At 47.6% G+C, this 21,577-nt stretch overlaps 1 protein-coding gene across 8 annotated transcripts in view; it reads left to right on the top strand.

Moving 5' to 3' along the window:
* chd6 (chromodomain helicase DNA binding protein 6) overlaps positions 1-20,347 on the top strand; it is a 75,744-nt gene extending 55,397 nt beyond the window's left edge. For 4 of the 8 annotated variants that reach the window (XM_046385027.1, XM_046385029.1, XM_046385028.1 and 1 more), the window contains exons 31-45: positions 374-431; positions 1,841-2,213; positions 2,643-2,851; positions 3,746-3,843; positions 5,208-6,035; positions 6,348-6,602; positions 6,970-7,270; positions 7,668-9,110; positions 9,647-9,798; positions 10,215-10,478; positions 11,909-12,559; positions 12,802-13,041; positions 13,134-13,274; positions 13,390-13,494; positions 13,687-20,347. In XM_046385027.1, the coding sequence (XP_046240983.1) occupies positions 374-431; positions 1,841-2,213; positions 2,643-2,851; positions 3,746-3,843; positions 5,208-6,035; positions 6,348-6,602; positions 6,970-7,270; positions 7,668-9,110; positions 9,647-9,798; positions 10,215-10,478; positions 11,909-12,559; positions 12,802-13,041; positions 13,134-13,274; positions 13,390-13,494; positions 13,687-14,955 (6,387 nt within the window). In that variant the 3' untranslated portion in view covers positions 14,956-20,347. The remainder of the gene's footprint in view (positions 1-373; positions 432-1,840; positions 2,214-2,642; positions 2,852-3,745; positions 3,844-5,207; positions 6,036-6,347; positions 6,603-6,969; positions 7,271-7,667; positions 9,111-9,646; positions 9,799-10,214; positions 10,479-11,908; positions 12,560-12,801; positions 13,042-13,133; positions 13,275-13,389; positions 13,495-13,686) is intronic. The other 4 variants (XM_046385034.1, XM_046385033.1, XM_046385032.1 and 1 more) reach the window with 4 other exon arrangements.
* Positions 20,348-21,577: the final 1,230 nt, after the last annotated feature.

Here is a 21,577-nt window from a genome sequence, read left to right as displayed (position 1 = left end):
CTGCAACATTTTACACTTAATCTGCGCCAAAGTAAGAACTTTAAACATCACACTAAGAAGTTTCTCGTCTTGCTAGATTTAATTAAATTCTCATGAAAGGAGAAATTACTGCTTTTAAATATCTGCAGTGTGAGATGCGACAGCAGTCAGACAGGAAACTTCTCTCTTATTACATTTTTATGTGTTTTTTTTTTCCTTTGGTAGGGATGGTTTGGTTTGTTTTTGTTCTTTACTCAATGACACGATCCTGTCCAGTCTGAGGACGCGCTTTCCGTCCGCCTGATTGGCTTGTTTCAGGCAGTCTTGTGTCAGAGTTGTGAGCTGAAACTCCTCGCTCGTGTTTCATACTGCTGGTGTGTGTCTTCGTCCACAGGGAGAGGAGACCTGCTCCAGCACGGATACCTCAGACAAGCCTGACAGCACATGTCCAGGTGAGACACGCGGTGCACTTAACACTACATAAACACGTTCACGTGACGAATGGCGGGATGGAGCGGACTGATCGGACAGATCGGACTGTCCGAGTGTCCGTCACAAGCCTGCACGCCCCTGGACAAACAGGTCTGCTGTTTGTTAGCTTACGTGTCCTTACAGTCCTGATCGTCTCATCTTCCTGCACGCGTGTTGTTCACACATCCACCATTCTGTCATTTTCCGCGGAGCCTCGTGGGGTTTTTGTTTAACTGGAATGTCACGAGTAAAGAAGATTTTTGTTTGGAAGATGTTTGTTCGTCTCAGGTTTCTACACCCATCAGCTTTTCTCCGGCACCTTTTCCCGCCTCCACCTAACTGAGCTCTGTCACCTGGGTTGCCAGGGTGCCAGTCAGGTCTTTGTCTGACAAAATGTTATTTATTGTGTATAGACAGCAGCCCCTACAAAGGAGCTGGTACAGCACCAGCCTCTGTAACTACCAACACACACACCATCCAGTCCCCCCCCCCCCCCCCCCCCCCCCCAACCTGAGGCACCTGTGAGTCAGTCTGCTGAGTCAGTAGTGACCTCACCAGCTGATTCAGTTTTAGGAGTTTTTATTGGAGTGGTCCCTCTTGTCAGTCACTCACAGCTACGTGTGTTTATCCAGCTTTGCCTTTGGTATTCTGGAGTAGACGAGGCAGCAGGTTAGACAACCTGAACATGCAGGATGATGAAAGGAGGGAAAGTGGACCGTAAGGACAGGTAACCTGACCGACCAAATTAGGTGTCATTCTGTGTTTGAACTCAGTCGAATGACCGTTCAGGGGTGTGTGTGTCCATGCAACGTGACTCCAGTCGCTGCCACAGTCAGACTTTTGACTATGAAGACTTCCCTTGATGAATCTGAACCCATTTCCCCCTTCAGCTCCAGTCTCCATTCGCACCACTGCTCCCAATGTGTGAAATGAGTTTTGATAGTTTGAATGGTGCTCGCTGTCTCAGTGGGTACATTTAATGGACATCTAAGTGTTGAACAGCACTCTGGAGAGAGATGGAAAGACATCCACACACTTACCCATTGTTCTGGTGTAAATGAGGTAATATTTTAAAAATCAGCCATATTCTTTCAAAGTTTTCTTCTTTTCAGTATTCAGAACACGCGCTTACATTAAGGCAGGATATTTAGAGAAAGCTGCAGACTGAGTTTACATTTCCAGAGAGGAGAACGTTTCAGAACCTCAAGGCCCACAGGTACAAGAGCCTAAACGTCTGCTTTGAGTGGCAGTTTCCACCTCAAATTCTGTGATTTCTAGTAAGAATTAGGAATTTGTTCTTCTTTTTCAGAGAAACTTGGTCATAGCAGCAGCTTCGTCTCTGACAGGCTGTGCTGTTCATGATTCTCAGAAACTTTTCTTTCTGCCGCAGACTCCCAGATGTCAGGGGACTTGTGCGCTCAAGATGGAACGTTGGTCACGACCACGACGACAGGAACGGGGACCGGGGTGGCGGCTCTCCACGTCGTACAAGCCCGGCCCCTCTGGCCCACCGGCCCCGCCCTGACGGCCCGTTTACGCCGCCTGATCACCGCCTACCAGCGCTTCACGCTGCGCCGTGAGCCGCTGCTCAGGCACGACTTCCTGCTGCACGACGGCCTCGTCGGCGTGGGGATCGGGGGAGCCGGAGCAGCTCACGGCCATCAGGCTGGTGGGCCGTTGTCGTGGCAACTGGGTGAAGAGCTGAGGCGGTGTTCTGTGGTCGCCACGGAGCCCGACCCCCTGTTCCTGGAGTGGCAGAGAAGGTAACAACGTTTCAGAGAGGAGAGACTGATGGATCTTTATTGCGTCAGCTGGTGTCAGGTTTTAAGAGCAATATTTTGTCAGTTTGTTATTTTTATTGCTCATACTTTTGGATCTGCATCTGAGGTCTTTTACTTTTTACAAACTTTTGTTGGTTACAGATTTAAAACTAAAAGATTTTTGTTTGAGGATAAAAAAATCCTCTTTATTTTGAGCAACAGCTGTTGTTTAAATGTACGTATCCAAAGCAAAAGTCCTCCTGCGGCATCTTGTTTAAAATAAAAGCAGGTTGTGTTGAAGTCCTAACATTTCAGCTTCAACACTCTGTTGTTTCCTCTTACTAAACATTACTGACATTACTCTCCAGATTGCTGCTGAAAAGTACATTCAAAACACTGCATCTGACGTTGTCCTCCTCCATCGTGTTTAAGGTGGACTCGTCGAGAACAGGCGGATTTCTACCGCACCGTGTCGTCGTTCGGTGTGGTGTACGACACCGAGAGGAAGGCCTTCGACTGGTCCCAGTTCAGAGTACTGGCCCGGCTGGAGAGGAAGACGGACGAGAGTTTGGAGAGATACTTCAACTCCTTCGTCAACATGTGTAGGACAGCCTGCAAACTGCCTCCAAGGAAGGAAGAAGGTATCGTGTGTGTGTGTGTGCACGTTATTAATGTTATTTAAACCTGACAGCCAGACCTTGACAGAATTATTAGCTGAGGACTGAATGTAACACCTGGAGAAACCTGCTCTGGATTTCCAGACTTGCTTTATAGTTACAGTTGGCCAGTCTGACAACATAAGTACAAGAGTCCAACCCTGCATCAGTTACAAGTCGAGGTTCTCATTGGAGTGCGGCTGCAGATGTCGTGTCCCTCTGAGGGAACATCACTGCCCCCTGCTGGTGGGATGATTCATTTACTCTTGACTGACAGTTCAGTTCAGCTCAGTGGTCAGTTTTATTTGTGGAGTGTACGACTCTGTCCTTAGACCATCGGTTCAGATCAGAAGAACTCCCTCAATAAAGCCTGAACAGGGAAAGAAATGGAAGAAACCTCAGGAAGGAACCAACCGCAGCACAGACAGACGGACAACAGGTGGTGTGTGTGCAGAACACACCAACACGATGAAGTTACAGTACGGACAGCCAGGGAGAGGAAACCATCCGCTGTATACGTCATATGAAAGCTAAACTCGTGGAGGGTGAAGATTCACACCCAAATGTCTGGAGTGAAGAGAGAGAAAACAAATCAGAAGATTACATATTTTAAATAAAACAGTGAAAGAGTGTGAGCATGCAAACATGAATTGCGTGTTTGCTCGCCTTGAAGATGAAAACAGTCAGCATGTGCAACACACACACACACACACACACACATAAGAACATCCCAGTTCATGTCATTGATTTTCTCTAACATTCATGTGAAACTTTTGTTAAACTTACGGGACCTTCTGAAGTCCCACAGCTCCACTCCCACTCCCATGTCTCCCATGTCTTCTTCATGCCGATGTCGACCGTCTCTCTCGTTTCTTCCAGGACCTGTGGATCCAGGTGTGTTTGTCGAGCCTCTGACTGAAGAGAGGGCCGCTCGGACTTTATACCGCATCGAGCTGCTCCGCAAGATCAGGGAGCAGGTGGGCAGAGCGTCATCGTTAACACCAGTTGTTCACTGTTGCAACTCAAACCCAGCAGGTTCACTTGAACTGTGGCCTCTGGCACAACAATCGGTTATGCACAAGTGAACCTGATTCATCAGTCTCGCCTTAATCTGTCGCATCTGATTGATGCGTGTTGTGTCAAAAACACCTCCTTTTGGTGGCGTAAATGAAGGACGGACACCAACAGATCTTCCTCGAAGTCAAAAGATTCGTTCATAGCTGCAGTGCAAACAGGAGACGTTGATGTATAACCCAGACTTTCTATTCCTCGCAGCCTCCAAAATGTAAACAGCCTCAGGCTTAATAAACGGGGCTCAGGTGATGCCCACAGCTAACGCTCAGCTGTTGTTGCATCCTGTTTGCATCATCCACAGTCAGATGGGAACCAAAGCGCCAGGGCTCAAAATGGATTCGAATCAGAAAAACGTGAGGCAAACAGTTCAGGAGAGTTAGCTTTTGTCTTTGTTAGTTTATGTTTTTTATCATTACTGAGGCTCTGAATGTCCCATCAACATGGTGGTAATTGACTACAGGTGTGTTGGAGGTTTGCAGGCGTTTACAGGGCAGAAAGTCTGGTTTTTCATGCAGGCAGGAGAGCAGCGGTGAAAGGAGCTGAGCAGAAGGTGTCAGTTTAGCAGTAAGTGTACAGCACACGTTACACAGTTTGTAAATAATTAAAGGGAAGGAAGACCAAACAGTAAAGGCTTCACGGCTCAATGGATTGAAACAAACAGGAAGAAGCTGTTTGGTCTCTTAAGGCACGTGTCCTCAGGGTCCATCGTTTACATGCTTCTCACTCATTGTCTGTGTGAAACGCATTGCAATCCGTTCTGGTAGCATCAGCTTGTGTTTCGAGAGAAGGGAGCGCTGGGCTCATTTTAATAAAGTTTAATATTTTCAACTTGTTGCAAATGAGCAGCGTCTGGCGGGACAAAACCTGATCGATCTGACGTGAAAGCATGTTCAGAAACAGCCCGTGTTCAAAAACACCTCAAATGTTTTCAGAAACACATTTAGCTGAACTGTTTGAGATATGAGCAAAGGTTTCCAAACGAGCCGCCATGTCGGTCTGTTTAGAAATCCCGCAGCAAACAGCCCACACGTGAAAGCGTTCAGCCAATCAGGCGCAGAAGGTCAGAGTTTCCCTTTGTGAATTGGTTTCCGGTTTGGGCTCATCATCGATCAGTAGCACCTACTGGCCCGCCCACAAGCTTTTCATTTCAGGAAGCGTTGTGAACCCTTACATTGAAAACGCCGCCTTTAGAGCTGCGTCGATCTGATTAATGGTAGATTAAAGGTGACCACCACTTTTATTCTGAAACATTGCATCCTCCCTTCAGGTTCTCCGTCACCCGTTAATCTCGGCCCGCCTCCAGCTGTGCCGCCCCTCCCTGTACCTCCCGGTCTGGTGGGAGTCTGGCAAACACGACCGTGACCTCCTCATCGGGGCGGCGCGACACGGCCTGAGCCGCACCGACTTCTACATCCTGAACGACCCCCAGCTGAGCTTCCTGGAGGCTCACAGGAACTACGTCAGGGGACACCCCTCTCATCTTCATCCTCAAAGTCATCATCACCCTCACCATCCCGGTTTGGCGACTCATCCTGGCATCTCATCCTCCTCCTCCTCCTCCTCCTCGTCTCATCCACAGCTGCCTCATCCTCACTGCTGTCTGTATGACTCAGGACTCAGCCATCACTCCTCACAGCCTCCTGAATATCCCCACCAGTCCTCTCACCACCACCTCCATCACCACCAGCACGCCCCCGCGCCTCCATCGGCTCCGTCTCCTTCCTCCTCCTCTCACCCGCACCTCCACCCTCCACCACTGGATGCCCACAGCTCTGCCTCACCGAGTCTGGGAATAGTTTCTGGGTCACGGGGAGATTTCCTCGACTGTCCTCCTCTGGATGAGACCCTGGAGCTGGGTTCTCTGCACCACGACGCCATGTCTGCAGATGCTTTACACGGAGGGAAGGCCTCCAAAGACGCCCTCAACGGTTTCCCGTTCAATTCGGCTGCAGGGGGTCAAAGCATGCTCAACTCGTACGGCGTGGGGGGAACCGATCTGGATTCAAAACTGAGGAGCGATGTGCTCGTCGGTGAGCAGGGCTCTTCGGAGGAAACCGGGCTGATGGCGCCATCAGTGGAGCTGGATCAGTTACAGGTACACATTGTGCTTTGAATCTGCATTCTTCTACTGTGTATTAATTAGTTTAGGTTAAAAAAAATAACAATAAAAATTACAGAGCCCATGGAGGGGATAACAAACAAACAAAATTTATGAGACAAAAACTTGACTCGATTATAATAAAACACAGATTTTTTTGTCTTGTAAATTTGAGACTTCATGATCATTTCAGTATGTTGTGTTTGACCCGCCTGACGTGCTCTCATTTTGTTTCTGCTTGTTTATGGCTGCAGGTATTGATTATTCAAATTATTTATTAATCCAGACTGTTTTTTCATTCGTCTGCAGGCTCCCTGGGACGGCACAGACCACTCCAGCCCGGCTCACCACATGTTCAATGAATCCGATCCGATCCTGGGTCCTTCCACTCTGGAGGCGGGCTTCCTGGAGGAGGAGGACGAGGAGGCGCAGGCGGGGGACAGAGGAGGCGAGGAAGGTGGAACCCTGGAGGAGTGTTTGGGCCTCCCACCCTCATCCTCTCCTTCCCACCCGTCTGCAGGAGACCCTGTGGAGCCGCTGTCGTCCAGTTACATGCTCTTCAAGGTTTGTGTTTGTATCCCGAGCCATCGGGGTCACTTCAGGGATGTTTTTATGTCACGAGAGAAAACAGCAGCACTGTTTGGCACAGTGAATATTATTTTAACGTGACTAATTTTCTGAGAGATCATAACGTGACAAATATAAGCACAGTCACAAGTAAAACATTGAGAGAAATGTTCAGTGCAGCGATTCATGTTCTGCTGGTTTCCTGTCCACCAGACTAAGGTCTTTATACACACAAGACAAAAGTGGCTCATTTAGCTTTTCAATTATTCGTCTTCTCTTGGTGACTGGTGTTAAGTAAAACAATGACATGATGAGATCATCGCAGTGTGATAAGTCTGATTTTGACTTGATTTTATGTTTTCAGGACATTGGTGTGAGCGAGGAAACCAGCGCAGACCAAACTGACCTGTCGGCGAGCCCCCCTCCTCCCTACGTCCCCCCTCCTCCGCTCTCTCTGTCTGACATCACTGCCCACGAGCCGCAGGACAGGCTGGGCCACTCTGACGTCGCCGACAGCCTGACCAATCCTGTGGAGGACGCAGAGATCCAGGAAGGAGGCGTCGAGTTTGAGTTTGATGACAAAGAGGAAGATGAAGTGTCGGCTATCGAGCAGAACAAGCGAAGAGATCAAAGTCTGGACAGACAGGACTGTGATGCTGACCAGGGTATGTTATAAAGTGCTATCAGTGTTCACAGCGTATCCCCCGCTGCTCCCTAACCACGTGAAAGCCACAAAATGATCGTAGGTCACGTCACAGCAAAACACATTTTCGTCTCATGTTTGTTTTGTTCTTGCAAATTTCCTGCCTGCATCAATGCTGTGTGAAAAAATACAAAACCTTTGTTTTTAATAAATTCATTTGCTATAAAATGTCAATCAGTGTATTCCAAAACTCAAAATGATGTCCCCAAAAGTATTTTTCCTCGAAAGGCTTAAAAAACCATCAGAATAACTTCCTTCACGCAGCGGATTTAATTTAACTCTGCTTTACTCCTGCCCACACTTGAAATCTAACTTGTTTTGCCAGGCAGGTTTCACTTCTTGATGTTTTATTGTCACAGGCCAAAGTTTGGAAGTCTTGAATCCATCCATGGAAGTACCACAGATGGATGGGATAGAGCCAGAGCCAGAACAGGACGAGAGGATGGAGGTCTCGGCCCAAATGTCTCAAGACCTGCAGGAGACCTTCGACCAATCAGAGTGCAAAGAGGAGTTACCGCAAGACGTACACCCTTTTCTGGAACCGGAGGGAAGTCTGGCATGTCCCGAGTCCATCGAAGAGCCCGAGGAGGGAGTGGACGGTCTGATTTTGTATCAAGCTGTGGAGGAAGAGCCGATGGAAAACTCTCTTGACACCGAAACATTGATGGGGAACACGGCTGGAGAGTTTGTGCGAGCCAGCGGAGAGGACGGTCCAGTGGACCTTGCGGATCAAGTGGATGAGATCTCAGAAGGGCAGATGGATCACGTGTCTCTCATGGATGTTCAACCCTGTGACGAAACCACAGGAAAAGCTGGAAAACAACTGGACACCAAACCCAATGAGATGGAGATGGAGAGCATTTACTCTGAATACACACTCGTCCCGTGCCCTGCTACTTCTGTCTCATCCCCTACACTCGCGTCAAAGTCTGATGAAAGCTCCGCAAAGAACCATGACGGAGCTGCAGTCGAAACTGAAGTGTCCATGGATCAGGAAAACTCTGAAGGTACAGAAGATCTGACTTCATCAGGTGGCAGCAGAGACCGTAAGAACAGAACCTTGACATTCTCCCTTGATCAGGACAACAAAGACAATCTGCTTGAACAAAGTGAATTTGAAATGGCTCATACTCTACCTGCTAACAGCACTGACAGGAAGCCGTCTGACCTTAAATCTTCTCTTTTAGCAGACAATGGTGGGGAGAAGAAACCACAGCCACCGGAGCTGCCAATCAAAGCAGAGGAGAACAAGATGGAGACTGCTGTGGACGTCTATCCTGACAGCTCTGAAGTCAAACAAGGAAAATTCTTTTCCTGCACCGTCAAGTCTGAAGAATTGGTGACCAAAGCCGAGCAGTTTGACTATCCTGTCAAATCAGAAACACTTGAGACCAAACCTGAACATCTCAGCCTCCCTGTAAAGCCTGAGAGTTTAGACAGTAAACCTGAAGTCCTCCAGCTTGCGGCCTACTCAGATGGTGCCGAAGTCAAAGGTGAAGCGAAACCCGAAGCTCTCGGGCTGGCCGCTTATCCAGATGGAGCCAAGCTTAAGACTGAGACAAAGCCAGAGGGCCTGAAGTTCACCGCCTACCCAGACAGCTCTGACATTAAACCTGAGGCCAAGCCAGAGGGCCTCGAGTTCAGGACGTTACCCGACATCAAAGCTGAGACGAAGCAAGAGCTGCTGGAGGCGGACAGCACAGTCCTGACCCCGAAGCTGGAGCAGGTGGACGGGCTGGTGGACACCTCAGGAAATCTGGTGGTGAAAGGCCAAGTGAAGGAGGAGAGGCCAGCTACACCCGGTGAGAGCAGTCGTTTTAAAGCTCGACACACATCAGACGGGTCACTCATGCTAATTTAAAGAATAACTCGTCTATTTATTCATCATCTAATCTGTTGTTTAGTAAAAGACACAATACAATGACTGATGCCTATCACATGTTCTCAGAGACCAGTTCCACTGCACAAAAACCCATCAATGCCGGCTAACGTGGCTTTTGTCCTCAGTGGGAAAAGCTACAGGTGGCATTCAGTCGCAGCTGTTTGTCAGCTTCAAATCAAAAACTGACCCACCCTAACTTTGTCACTCGTCATTTTAAGGAACCAGCTGATGTGTGACATTCACTTGATAATCTCAAACGATAAATCCAGTACCGAAACAGTTCAGTTGGTTATCTGTCTATTGACGAATCCGTTACTCGGCTAATCGCTGAAGCCACTGACTGTATTGTGCGCTGATGTTTGCTTTCATGTTGTCGCAGTTTCGATGCGATTGTAAGACTGTATGTTTAAAAACCAGGCGCGTTGTTGAGCTTTAGCCTGTCGTCCTCTTCTGCAGTGCCTGTGGTGGAAGGTTTCGTGGGCAGCCCCAGGTTTGCAGCTCCCATCTCGGTGTGTGAGATCCCCGACAGCCTCCACGACACCAGGGAGCCGACCATCGCTCAGCTGCTGCAGGAGAAAGCACTTTACTCCTTCTCCGACTGGCCGAAGGTACTGAGGTGTCACTTACATCCACAAAGTTTGTTAGGGTATTTCTGGGACAGGCTGCATGTTAATCCTCTTCTGCCCTTCTTTTCCTTCACTAAGTTATGGTAGGTAAGGTTCATTCTTACTTTTTAATGACCATTAGGCAGAAGTTCTTGTGTTTTGACATATTCCCACCTGAGTTAGCTACAGTTCACCCACAAAGTTTTGTTTTGTGCCGCCAGAAGACATGTACAGTGCAGAGAATCCTCCTGTGACGGAAAATTAGTTGACAGAAGTGAATAAAAAGTGCTTTGATGATCTTCTAATCCAGCTTTAACAACGTTTAGTTTGAAAAACATAAATTGTGCTGTTGGTTCTCTTTTTGTTGATACACGTGTTGCATCAGACTTATCCACGCTTACCCATTCACCTCATCTTAGGACCGAGTCATCATCAACCGCCTGGACAGCATCTGCCACGCCATCCTGAAGGGGAAGTGGCCTTCATCGAGTGAGCAGTACGACTCGCCCGCCTCTCTGGCTGCCAACTCCTGCCTGGCCAACAGTTTAGCCCAACACCAGCACCACCGAGCAGGCTTCCTCCCCACCACGGCCTCGAGCTCCGTCCCGGGCCAGCCCAGGGTCCAGCAGGCCAACCCTGGGCTGGGCTTCTCCATCCCTCCTCCTCTCACAAGACTCCCCAAGGTGAGAACATCCCGGTGACCCACTGAATGGTTGAATGAACTCCCTTTGTTGTTGCATCTGTCACCTGTCTGCATTTATCTCCTCTATCTCACATCATGGTTCATGCGAGTGGTGTCCAGTTTGCTAATAGTGAAGCTAACGGAGCGGAAAAGCCTCCTCAAGGCGCGTCATCTCTTTGATGACTTTTACTGTTTTTTTCAGTCAACTGAAACACATCAAACGTACACATAATTTATGACACATCCGCGTGATGTTTCTCTTCCTTATCAGGTATTCTCATAGAGTACATCAAGTCAGTATATGCTTTACTTATATGTTAGAGGTGTAACAGTCCTGAGGTCGAAGCTGCAAAACAGTCAACCGCCGTCTACAGCATCATCCCATCGCAACTTCATTTCTGTTAGTTTTGAACACTGACAGGTGAAAAAATATGAACAGAAAAGTGAATCCAATGCCTGATTTCAAAAAGAAAGTTTATTATATTATATATGTAAGCTTATGAGACGATGAGTCTGCTTGTCAGTTGATTTATGACCTCGCTAAACGGCTTCCTAATGATTTTACAGTCTCAGTTTTCAGGTCTTCTTCAACACAGCATGCACTTAACTCTGTAAATTATGCTCCCATTTTGAGTAAAATAGACTGCGCCCTCTGTTGGCATACAGACTCAACAACAACTAGGGCACACATGGGCAAAATATGACTCCGGGGCCTGAACCGGCCTGTGGACCACCTCGATACGGCCTGCAAGGTCCCCTAAGGAAAAATAAAATCATCCACATTTAAAAAAAATAATTTAAAGGCATCATTCTGTATTACATTCACATCCAGAGGTCCAAACTGAACTGTAGATTTGGAGACTCGTCACACCCCAAATATACACTAATCAATGCAAGCTGAGCAGGTTACAGGTAGAACTGGGCACCTCTAGTTCACACCATTGCTTTGTTGCTTTTTGTAAAGTTCCCTGTGTCTGTAGTGCGTACTGTTGATATTATACATGTTGATATCAGACTTGGGAAGGTAGTCGTACTGTTTCTGCGTTAAGGAGAAAAACTGAAATGTGAAAACTACCCAGTTTTTAGTGTGACTAATTGTCTGCACACTGTGTTTTATCCTAAGGCATCGTTTCCAAAATGTAACTCGGCACAAATCAGGGAACAGATGGACTCTGAGCTACTTAATTGACTCCATATCTTGTACTTTCTGAGGTGAACGAACTGCATTGGAAGCTTCTCCAGGCGACTCCAGAATCACACAGAGAGAAATCTAATCTTTTACGCATCAGATCAGAGGTGTAGATGTTGTGTTTTTGCCCAGGTCTGGTTGATAGCCGCCACTGTGTTGTGTCTCAGTCCATATGTATGTTTAACAAAGTCATCTCTCTCCCATTCTTGTCTACCCCTCACCCACCCTGTCCACCCTGACAGTACATGCAGCGGGGCGGGGCATGCGGGCGCGGAGCTTGGCGCCTCACCTCCTTGCCTCTCTTACAGGAGAGGCTCGTGGCTCCTCCCTACCTCCCCGAGCTAAAACGAGCGGGAGGTCGGAGGTCTTTCGACTACGAGGCTGCTGCCGCTGCAGCGGCTGCCGCCAAGGCTTTAGCCAGCAAATCGGCACCGTCGTGCCATACTGCTGCCACCACAAGCTCAAGTGGTGCTGCTCCGGTGGTGGCCCCGCCCTCTCACCGTACAGGAGCCATGTTGATAAATGGCTGGCAAGAATCGGCCATTGATCTAACCAAGACGTCCGCTGAAATAAGCACCACCAGTGGCATTGGGACAGGAGAAGCTGTGGTCGCACCTGGAATGGGCCACCATGGTGCCGGTGCTGGCAGCAGTCACAAGCTGCCGCCACCACCACCACCGCCACCCATCACAGCACCACTAACGGGCTCTGTGGGTATCGACATGGCCGGGATACTGCAGGCCGGCCTCATCCATCCTGTAACGGGGCAAATAGTTAACGGAAGCCTGAGGGGAGATGACTCACTGAGGAGGAGGAGAGGCAGGAGGAGAAACGTGGAGGCTCTGTACTCTGAGTTCACCAAGAGCAGAGGACTGCACCTCCCAGAGACACAGGTGGGTAGAGGGAGGAGGGCCTGGTCAGTGTACGAGCAGTTCTAATTGTTGTCAGTGTGAGAGGGAGAAGCCGCACCGAGGGCTTTATGGGGGAACAGCACATTGCCTTCGAGGGGAAAATCCTTCTCTCTTCCTCAGAATTTCAAAACACCTGCACCTGTGTGTGTGTCTGTGTGTGTGTGTGTGTGTGTGTGTGTGTGTGTGTGTGTGTGTGTGTGTGTGTGTCTGTCTCTCTCCTGCAGGGCCGGGTGGAGGTTATCAGCCACTCCTCGGTCTCGTCCTCCACCTCCTCGCCGTCCCCCTCTCCTTCAGAGCGACCCGCTGGCCCTCCCACACCATCCTCCTCTTCTACGCCCACCCCCACCCAGACCCCTCCTCAGCCAGAGATCGTCGCCATCGACCGAGAGGCAGCCAGTAAAGGTCTGATCGAGTGGCTGCGACAGAATCCGGGCTACAGCATGGATCTCCCCGCGTTCGCTCACGTGAGTCTGACGGACTGTTGCTCTCTGTGTATAAATGCTGTTGTCAGGGAGGCGTTTCGTCAGCTCCGTCCTTTTTCTGTCCTGCTCTGCAGTCTGGAGCGGGTCTGTTACATGGTTTTGTGGAGCGTCCCAAGCAGAGGAGGCATCGCTGTAAAGACCCCACCAAGCTGGATATTAACTCTTTGACAGGGGAGGAGAGGGTGCCTGTTGTGCACCGAGGCACCGGACGCAGGGTAGAAAACACACACACACACAATAATAAAGGCTGCTGTAAGGTTGAGAAAGCAGGAAAATTCCAATGAGTTGAAATCCTTGTTGTGATATTATGCTGCTTCTCCTGCCTTACAGCTTGGTGGCGCTATGGCTCCAGCCATAAAGGAGCTCTCCAGGTGGTTGGATGCCAACTCAGAGTACTATGTAGCTCCAGACTGGGCTGACGTGGTCAAACACTCTGTGAGTCTAACAGACTGGGACAGTTTCTGTCAATCTGACCTCCTGCTGCAGGCAAAAACACTCGGGAGTTTTATTTATGAGTTCATTTGTATTGTTGTTACTGGTGTTCTGCTTTAATGTTTTTCCCTCAGTCTTTCTGGACTTAACTGTCTTCCACTGTAATCTGCTGATGTGTACCTCTGTGGCCTGCAGGGTTTCCTCCCTGAGGGGAAGTTCTCTCGGATCCTGACGGAACCAGTCAACAGAGACCCGGGCTCTCGGCGCCGTGGACGGCGGCCTCGCAGCGAGATGCCCAAGCCCCTCCTGTCCGTCTCCGATTCCGCCTCTTCTGGCCTCGGCCCACCGCTCTTCATGAATGGCGGGTTGATCGGCAGCATGGACTCCATGGTGGCCATGCAGAACCTCCGTGGCGGTATTCCTGGAATTCCCATCTCGGGGATCATGGCGGCGGGATTCCCACATGGTTTCCCCGCAGCCGTCCAGGCAGGAGGAGCTGGAGCTTCGGCAGACGATGCCAAGAACGGCTTGAATATGTTACCCATGATGCTGCACGGCATCCCGCACCCCCATGGGGCTGCGATCCCTCAGCATGCCTTGTTTAGCGTTGGTGCAATGATGGCGCACGCGCCACCGCCACCCTCTCCTCACCCCTCCTCCTCCTCCTCTTCTTCACTGTCTGCTGCAAAGGTCACCACAACAACGGCGCCGTCTACGTCTGAGGCAGCCAGTCCCTCGTCGACGACGCCTGCGGAGCGAGAGGGCGCCGCCTCTTCTGGCTCTGGTGGAAGTGAAAAGGAGAGGAGCCGGGAGGAGAAAGCGGCAGCAGAAGCCAGCAAAAGAGCGGGAGGGGCGGAGGCGGCAGCGGCAGCCATCATTACCTCCAGCAGCAGGGCACACCTTGGCTCTGCACACCTCGGAGCTGGCGCCGGCAGCCATCTTACCTTCAACCCCTTCCTGATCCCGGGCATGTCCCACGGCCTGCTGTACCCGCACATGTTCTTGCCACACGGTGGCATCATGGCGCTGCCCGCCATGCCTCCCGGCGCTGTAGACGGCTCCCCGGGCAGCCCCAAGAGGAGGAGGAAGAGAGGGAGGGAGGAAGGGGAAAGAGAGGAGGAGAGGGAGAAGGGTGCGACGGGAAAGGAAGAGGAGAGAGAAAGTACAGTTAAAGCTAGCGTTGCCTCCCACCCGGCCTCCTCCTCGTCTCCCTCCGTTCCCTCTACCTCGGCTGCAGACCCAGGCCCGTCTCCACCCGAAGAGCCCCAGACTGAGCAGGGAGACGCAGAGGATGGGCCTGCAGAGCCCCAGGAACCAGACTCCCATAACGAGCTCGACGGAGCAGCAACAGAGGAGACAGAGGAAACATTGGAGGATACAGGAGGAGAGGCAGCGGAGGAGGGGGAGGAGGAGGAGAAACAGGACACTGAGGAGCAGAGACGGGCAGAAGGAGAGGAAGCGTAGAGGAGGACAGAGAGACACCCACTTCCTGCTCCTCTCTCCTCCGTCACTCTCTTTCTCGACTGAGTGTAAAGTTTGTGCCGTGTCTGTCAGTCAATGTTCATGTAAAGACTTTTATTATGATGATGACTAATAATAACGATGATGATTATATTCACCTGGGTTATGTTTATATACCAAGACCCCACCCGTCCTCGCCACACCCTCCTTGTATACGAAAAACTAGTGTAAGAAACGATCTTCTGTGTATTCTTCCCTTTCATTCTGCATCAAGACTGAGTCGAGAGGGACATCAAGAGGAACACACACACACACACACACACACACACACACACACACACTGCAGGCGATATGTGCTAACCAAGGAGCAGCTTTGGCAGTAATATTGTTCCGTTAAAAGACAAAGTGTTGCAAAGTCGTGGACGTGCAGCTTTGGTGTGGTGTGTTTGCACGAGGATGATGACAGAGTTGAGGCTCAGCTGTCAGACGTGGTTGCCTAGAAGCCGTTCGAATTTCTTGCCACAGTTTGGGAATTCAGAGGAGCACTTGAGTGTCTTATGTTCAAGGCCCAAAAACCGAGCCGGTACTCTCTTTGTTTTTTGTTTTTTTTGATTTTCACTTGACTGAGTGATATTTTTTGGGGATTTTCTCTGTGCAATGTTCAGAAACCTGCAGGCTAGACTGACCAGTCCGAACCCGCATTCCCCCATAACACGAGACACTAAAACACTTTGTTCCCCGGTCGCTACTGAGGGAACACACTGATGAAACATTAGCTTGACATGCAAAAGCTGCTCTAGCAGGAAAACAGACAGCAGCCCAAACACGTTTCAGAGTGTAGGCCTTTTGGAAAACTGAGGCACCTTGAGGTGACATTTAGTGCATTTGAAAAAGCTGCCAAATCTAAAATTGAGAAAATAGCGACTAATATTGACCAGAAGCTGGGATTATTGTAGCTTGACTACAAGATAACTTCTTATTATTGTGGAATTGGATGTTATTGCTGCTATAACTTCTTTTTAAAAGAAGTTCTGAGAGTTAAAAGTTCATTCTCTCTACAATCAATCTGGATTCTAAGAACAGCTCCACCTTCTCGCTTGCTTTCATTGATAAAAAGCAGAGAACAATCATTTCTTCTATTACTGTTAAGATCATGTCAGTTTCTTTATTTTAAAACAAGCAGTCACTTTGAGAGATTTTCCATCAGGTTTCAGAAGAAATGAGAGCCTTCCAATGTGAGGAGCTCAGTCAGGCCACCAGGGGGCGATGTGAGGCAGATTTGATTGTATCCTGTCCTGGAAACACAGGGGTGGAGGGATAGCGGGAGAAAAGAGGAGATGAAGAGGAGGATGTGGGGGGTGGGGTTTTCCTGCTTTTATCAGAGTCCCAAATGGAATTAAGTTGCAGCAACTCAAATCAAACTCATCAAGCTCATCACAGATGACCGCTTCAAAGTGTTTGTGATTATGACCTGTAGCATCTTTGTTTTGGCCAAAATGTCGTCAGTGTTCAGAGAGATTATGTGTATGTTGTCAACCATCTGTCCAGTGAAAGGGAATTATTATTTTTTGTTTAAGAAAGAAGAACAGATAAGAGAGGACGAGGAGGCATACGAAGCGCTCGGGTTGCTGGCTGGTTTCTAAATATGTAAATCTGTCTAAGCTGTATATTGCTTTTTTTTTTAATTTCTTTCACCTTTTGTGTTCCTCCATCGGGAAAAGAAAATACTTGACAAATGCCAGGTGGATTTTTGCATTGAGGTTAGTCCCAGTGTTTTCTCTATCAAACAGACTGTACTGTACGTTAAATGGATGCAAGTCGCTGGTTTTATTCAGAACAGGGTCGTCTGTGCTCGGGGGGTTGATGTCAGATGTTTCTGTTTATGATTTCACTCTTGTTTTCATACATGAAAACATTATTTTTGCACAGTGTCTTTTTTTGTGAATGTTAACCTGTTAATCCTTTATGTGTGCGTGCGTGTGTGTGTTTTTGTGTGTGTGTGTGTGTGTGCATGCATGCGCACACCTTTTGTCATGGAGCGTTTGTTTCTTCTTCTGTCTTCGTCCTCACAGGTCACATTTCCTGTCGGGTGGGGGAAAAACGTAGTCGTTGCCTTGTCACAAGTTTGTGGCTCCATATAATTTATTATACTTTTATTTTGCTTTGCCAAACTCTCACCAAATATGACATTCTTTCTCTCTGAGTTTCATCATGTATTATTCTAAAGAAAAATGCCTTATTTAGCGACTGTGTTTTTGTATCGATGTTCTGTTACATCTCCATGTTATCGTGCTCGTGTTCAGTTTGTCCGTTGCTTGTACGCGCCTCAGTGATGTGCATTATCTTCAAAAGCGGATGCGACGGTACCGCAGTCCAAATCAACTGCGTTAATTCCCAAACGTCAATCAGAAAAGATCCTCAAAGCACAAATGGGAGAGTGACAAAAAGTGACTGTTTTCTTACCAGTGCCTCTAAAACCACTCCAGTTTCTCTTTCTGTGGGCTTCACTTTGCACTGTGTTGACATCACGTCTCTGCAGTAATGCTGCAACTTTCATGATTTATCTGCCAGTTAATTGGATGACAGAAGCAATTTACCACTTTGAGCAAACTGCTTCTTTCATGCAAACCAGCAGTCCAAAACTCGAAGATTCTTTGTTTATTGTCATAAATGACCAAGAAAGGCGGCGAATTGTGACAATTAAGAAGCTGGAGCCAGCAAATGACTGAAACGATTGATTAATGGGCTAATCGTTGCAGCTCTTCTCTAACATGTGGAAATGTAACTCTCACCATTCGCAGATGACACCATGCTGTTCATTAAAGGGACATTTTGCAGTATTTCCATCATGACTATTTGTCGATGTAACATTTTACTCACCAACTCATTTTTGTGGAGAATTCCAGCAAGATGTCAGTGAGCGCAGAACCTCCTACAGCTTTTCTAAAAACTGAAAACTTGCTCTGCTGTAAATTCATGTAAACGATGTATGGAGCTGCATGGCACTTCTGGGTCAAGCTCCAAAACAGGATGTGATGTCATATGTTTTTATTATTCACGGCTGATACCGATTATTAGTAAAGAAGGTTATCTGAAGTGGATCAACCACAGCGAGTACATAGCTGATTAGTGGGAAGAGTGAAAGAATGTGAAGCTCGGTAATGAATCGGAATTTGGCTCTCACATTTGCAGCACCAGTAGGATTCGGTTCTGTTGGGTGCGGATTTTAGGGCCGTGCAGAACTTACAGCAAACAGGACAGGATGGTTGATGGTTCTGTTGTGTTGGATTTGGAAAGCTGTAGGAGGTTCGTGCTGTGTTTCGTGAGTGTTTCTCCACAGTGAAGCCGTTGAGTAAAATGTTACGACAACAAGACGGAGTTTGTGATACACCAGAATTTCCCTTTAAGCACGGCTGTTAAATCCCATCCCGTTCCGCTCACTGAGGCCTTCTGTTTGGTATCTTCTCGGATGATAATGCGTGATGGTTCTTATGTGTTTGATCAGATCCCTGAAACTAAAAACATGTCATGAGTGAATCAGACGTGGGGTCTAATTGTTCTGCACTGCAGCTAAATTATCTGAAAGTTTTCAAAGGAAAAAGAAACACAGCCCATGTGTGCTCATCATTTCCTGTTACTGACTCATTCTCGTGTGAAAGAAACTTGAAACAAACCCGTAGGTGCAGTGTGTGACGACAGGTGGAGGTGGGTGGAGGCGATGGTTCTGTATTGTCTGTTCGTGTCACATCATGCCTTCTTTAACAGTGTTCTCTCTTTTCAGTGAAGTCCTTCGAACTGTTCTTCAGAACGGTCACCTCAATGTTGTAAACGTTATCTCTCATCATAAATAATGTATTTATTGTATAGTTCTTATCTTTACATCGTTGTCTCATGACTGATTATTGGCTGGTTTTGTTACTCTTGAACGGCTCCTGAGAAAAGAAAAAGAAAAAGCATTTTGGTTCACATGGAAGTTCAACTGTCTTTGGCTTTTCTTCGTAGCCCTCGTCACCTGCTAAACCTGCTTATGTTTATTTTTTTCTCCGATGTAATGACATGCTAAAGAGTCCTCAGAATAAGGGCTCTGTGTGCCATACAGCTATGAATTCTAAAGTGTTGAATTTTCTGGGTGAATTTTAGGACTGAAAACCAGCAGTTTCTGGTCAGAAGCTGGATTTTGTGGCCTGATTTATTTTATTCCTTTTCAAACGTTCTAGAAGGTGATAACGCCTGAGAAATGTTTGTCACCGTCTCGTACACAGTCAGCAGGTAACCAAACCATCACATACACGCTGGTTCTGCTGTTTGACCCGCACATGAGGGACCTGGTTTTGACCTCCTGCGTCACCACCATCACTCTGTTCTTGATTACATTCGGGGCTGCTGGGTTTCGTCTGGCCTTCGTTAAGTCAAAGAGTCCACGTTCAGGTCGCCCAGTTGGGAAATATCTGCCCTGCTGAAGTGTCCTTAAGCAAGACACTGACTCCCTGCCAGCTGATTTGGAGCTGACCTTTGACCTCCCTGTGGAAGGAGGCCACTTCCGCTTTGTAATGGGATAAAGCTGAAGTCTAAACATGAAGAAAGGAAAAAAAGGGGAATGCAGAGCCAAATCCAAACACACGTACAAAAGTTCAGAGGATAACACGTTAAATGTGTCAAATCTCACGCTGGTCCATTTAAGAAAATGATCAAAACCTGAAAGAGAAGATCTTTTGTAAAAGGTTTCTGTCCGGCTGGTTTCACAGACACTGGAATATTTTCTTGGCAGAGGAGATGAATACATAAAGAATTACGGCTCCTGGATTCATTCACCCCCTCCACGTAGCATTAAGATATTCTGAGGCTTAAGGCTTCCTTTGGGTTCTTGACCTTCTCTTGCTCTTTGCTTATTGTACCCATTTGTGTTCGAGAGGCACATTGAAGGGAAACAGCAGCACCATCATGCAAATTAAAATAATTAGTTTTATTTTTTGTTGTTTTTTTTTTGTTTTGTTTTTTAAAAAGTACACGTCTGCAACTGTGAGCAAGCAGGAATATCCTTCCTCCTCCTCCTTCATGTCTGTGAAACCACCCAGCTCGGTGTTAGAGGACAGGTCAAATACCTGACTGGTCACGGCTCCTGCACTAAAATCCCTGAACTGAGTGCAAAGTAATCCACGAGGACGTCCTTCCAAAAAAAGTGGAGAAAAATCCAATAACTGGCTGCTCCTTAAGCCAGAAACCTGGTCATCACTAAGTAAGTTCTCTGGTGGGGGTTTTTAATCTTTCTTTTCCTTTCTGTTTGTTTCTTATTTGTACCTATAGCTCTCTGTATTCCCATGTGGACCAATCTCATGAGTCAGAACATGGTATGTGTGATCTTTTATTGTGCAATAAAAGATGACTTTCAACTTTCTTTTGTCCTGGCTGAGAAATTCATTTAGCGCGAGGAGACTGGAATAATATTAATGGGCTTGGTGACCTTGAAGTGATCTGGCGGCTTGTTGGCTGCTGCTGTCTGCACAATGCATGCTGGGAGAACCTGCAGCGGACCCGTGATGCTGAGGATTGAGCAGGTAGACGGAGAAACCTACAGAAGTACGAGTGAGTGGCCGTCAGGTCATCTCACAGCCACATTTTGTATTGATGGTGCAAATGTTATCACAAGCTCTCATGTATTTTTCTAAAGCAAAAGTCACAGTACATTTGTGTCAAAACAATCTGTAGTAAGTTCTCCTTTCAACATTTTACTTTAGAAAAATCCAAAAATATTAGCAGCAAAATGTGCTTAAACTATCAAAGTAAAAGACCTCATTATGCAGAAATATACATCCTACTCTACAGCTGATTCTTTCAAATATCTGCAGCTCACTGGATGGATAAAAAGCAGTTAACACAGAGAGGAAAAAATTTGTACTGTTCCTTTAAAGTATTGTTGAATTTAACTGATGCATTCAGGTGTCCAGCGCTTTAATGTTAAACTGAGTGAGTAGGACTGATGTGTTCAGTTTCTTTTCACTGCGTGTCTTTGCATCGTGAGTATTTGAGATAAAGTAAATAACACTTTTCTGTGTTCTTTTGTGATAAAATATGTGTAATTATCTTTACAAAACTTTGCAGAAGACGTCTTCACTGGTCCAAAACCGCATGCCCGAATCCGAAAAGACCCGGAAAGGTACGACGTGGACCCGAAACCGGCCAGGTGACACAGTTCGTTCCGCACAGATTTCACAGCTGATTCTCATTAACTAATTAACGTTAATTTACAAGTTGCATTCACAAACCCTCATGTCTTACCTGGTGTCGCCAGTCCTCGCCCCTCCCTCCGAGCGAGGCTCACATAATGCTGCTCAGGTAACTTGGTGTCACCTTGTGGCCACAGATGAACATTGCAGCTTGTTTGCAGACCCTCCACCATTATCATCAGCCAGTGGTTCAAACAAAAACAATTTGATTGCCAGTTTTATCAGTACTGTGTTACGGCAGATTTCGCTCCACCAGCTTTAACTCCCTAAACATTTCTCCTCACTGTTACATCCACATCTAATAATAAACATTACATATTTAGAACTACTTCGCACAACTGATTTGTTTCTGGGTAGAACTGCTATGACGTTAAAGATCTTCTCTCTAACAGTGATGCCAG

The sequence above is a fragment of the Scatophagus argus genome, chromosome 3, assembly GCF_020382885.2.
Source record: "Scatophagus argus isolate fScaArg1 chromosome 3, fScaArg1.pri, whole genome shotgun sequence".
NCBI lineage: Eukaryota > Metazoa > Chordata > Actinopteri > Scatophagidae > Scatophagus > Scatophagus argus.
The sequence above is the reverse complement of the archived record's forward strand: the minus strand, read 5'-3'. Positions and strand labels throughout refer to the sequence as shown.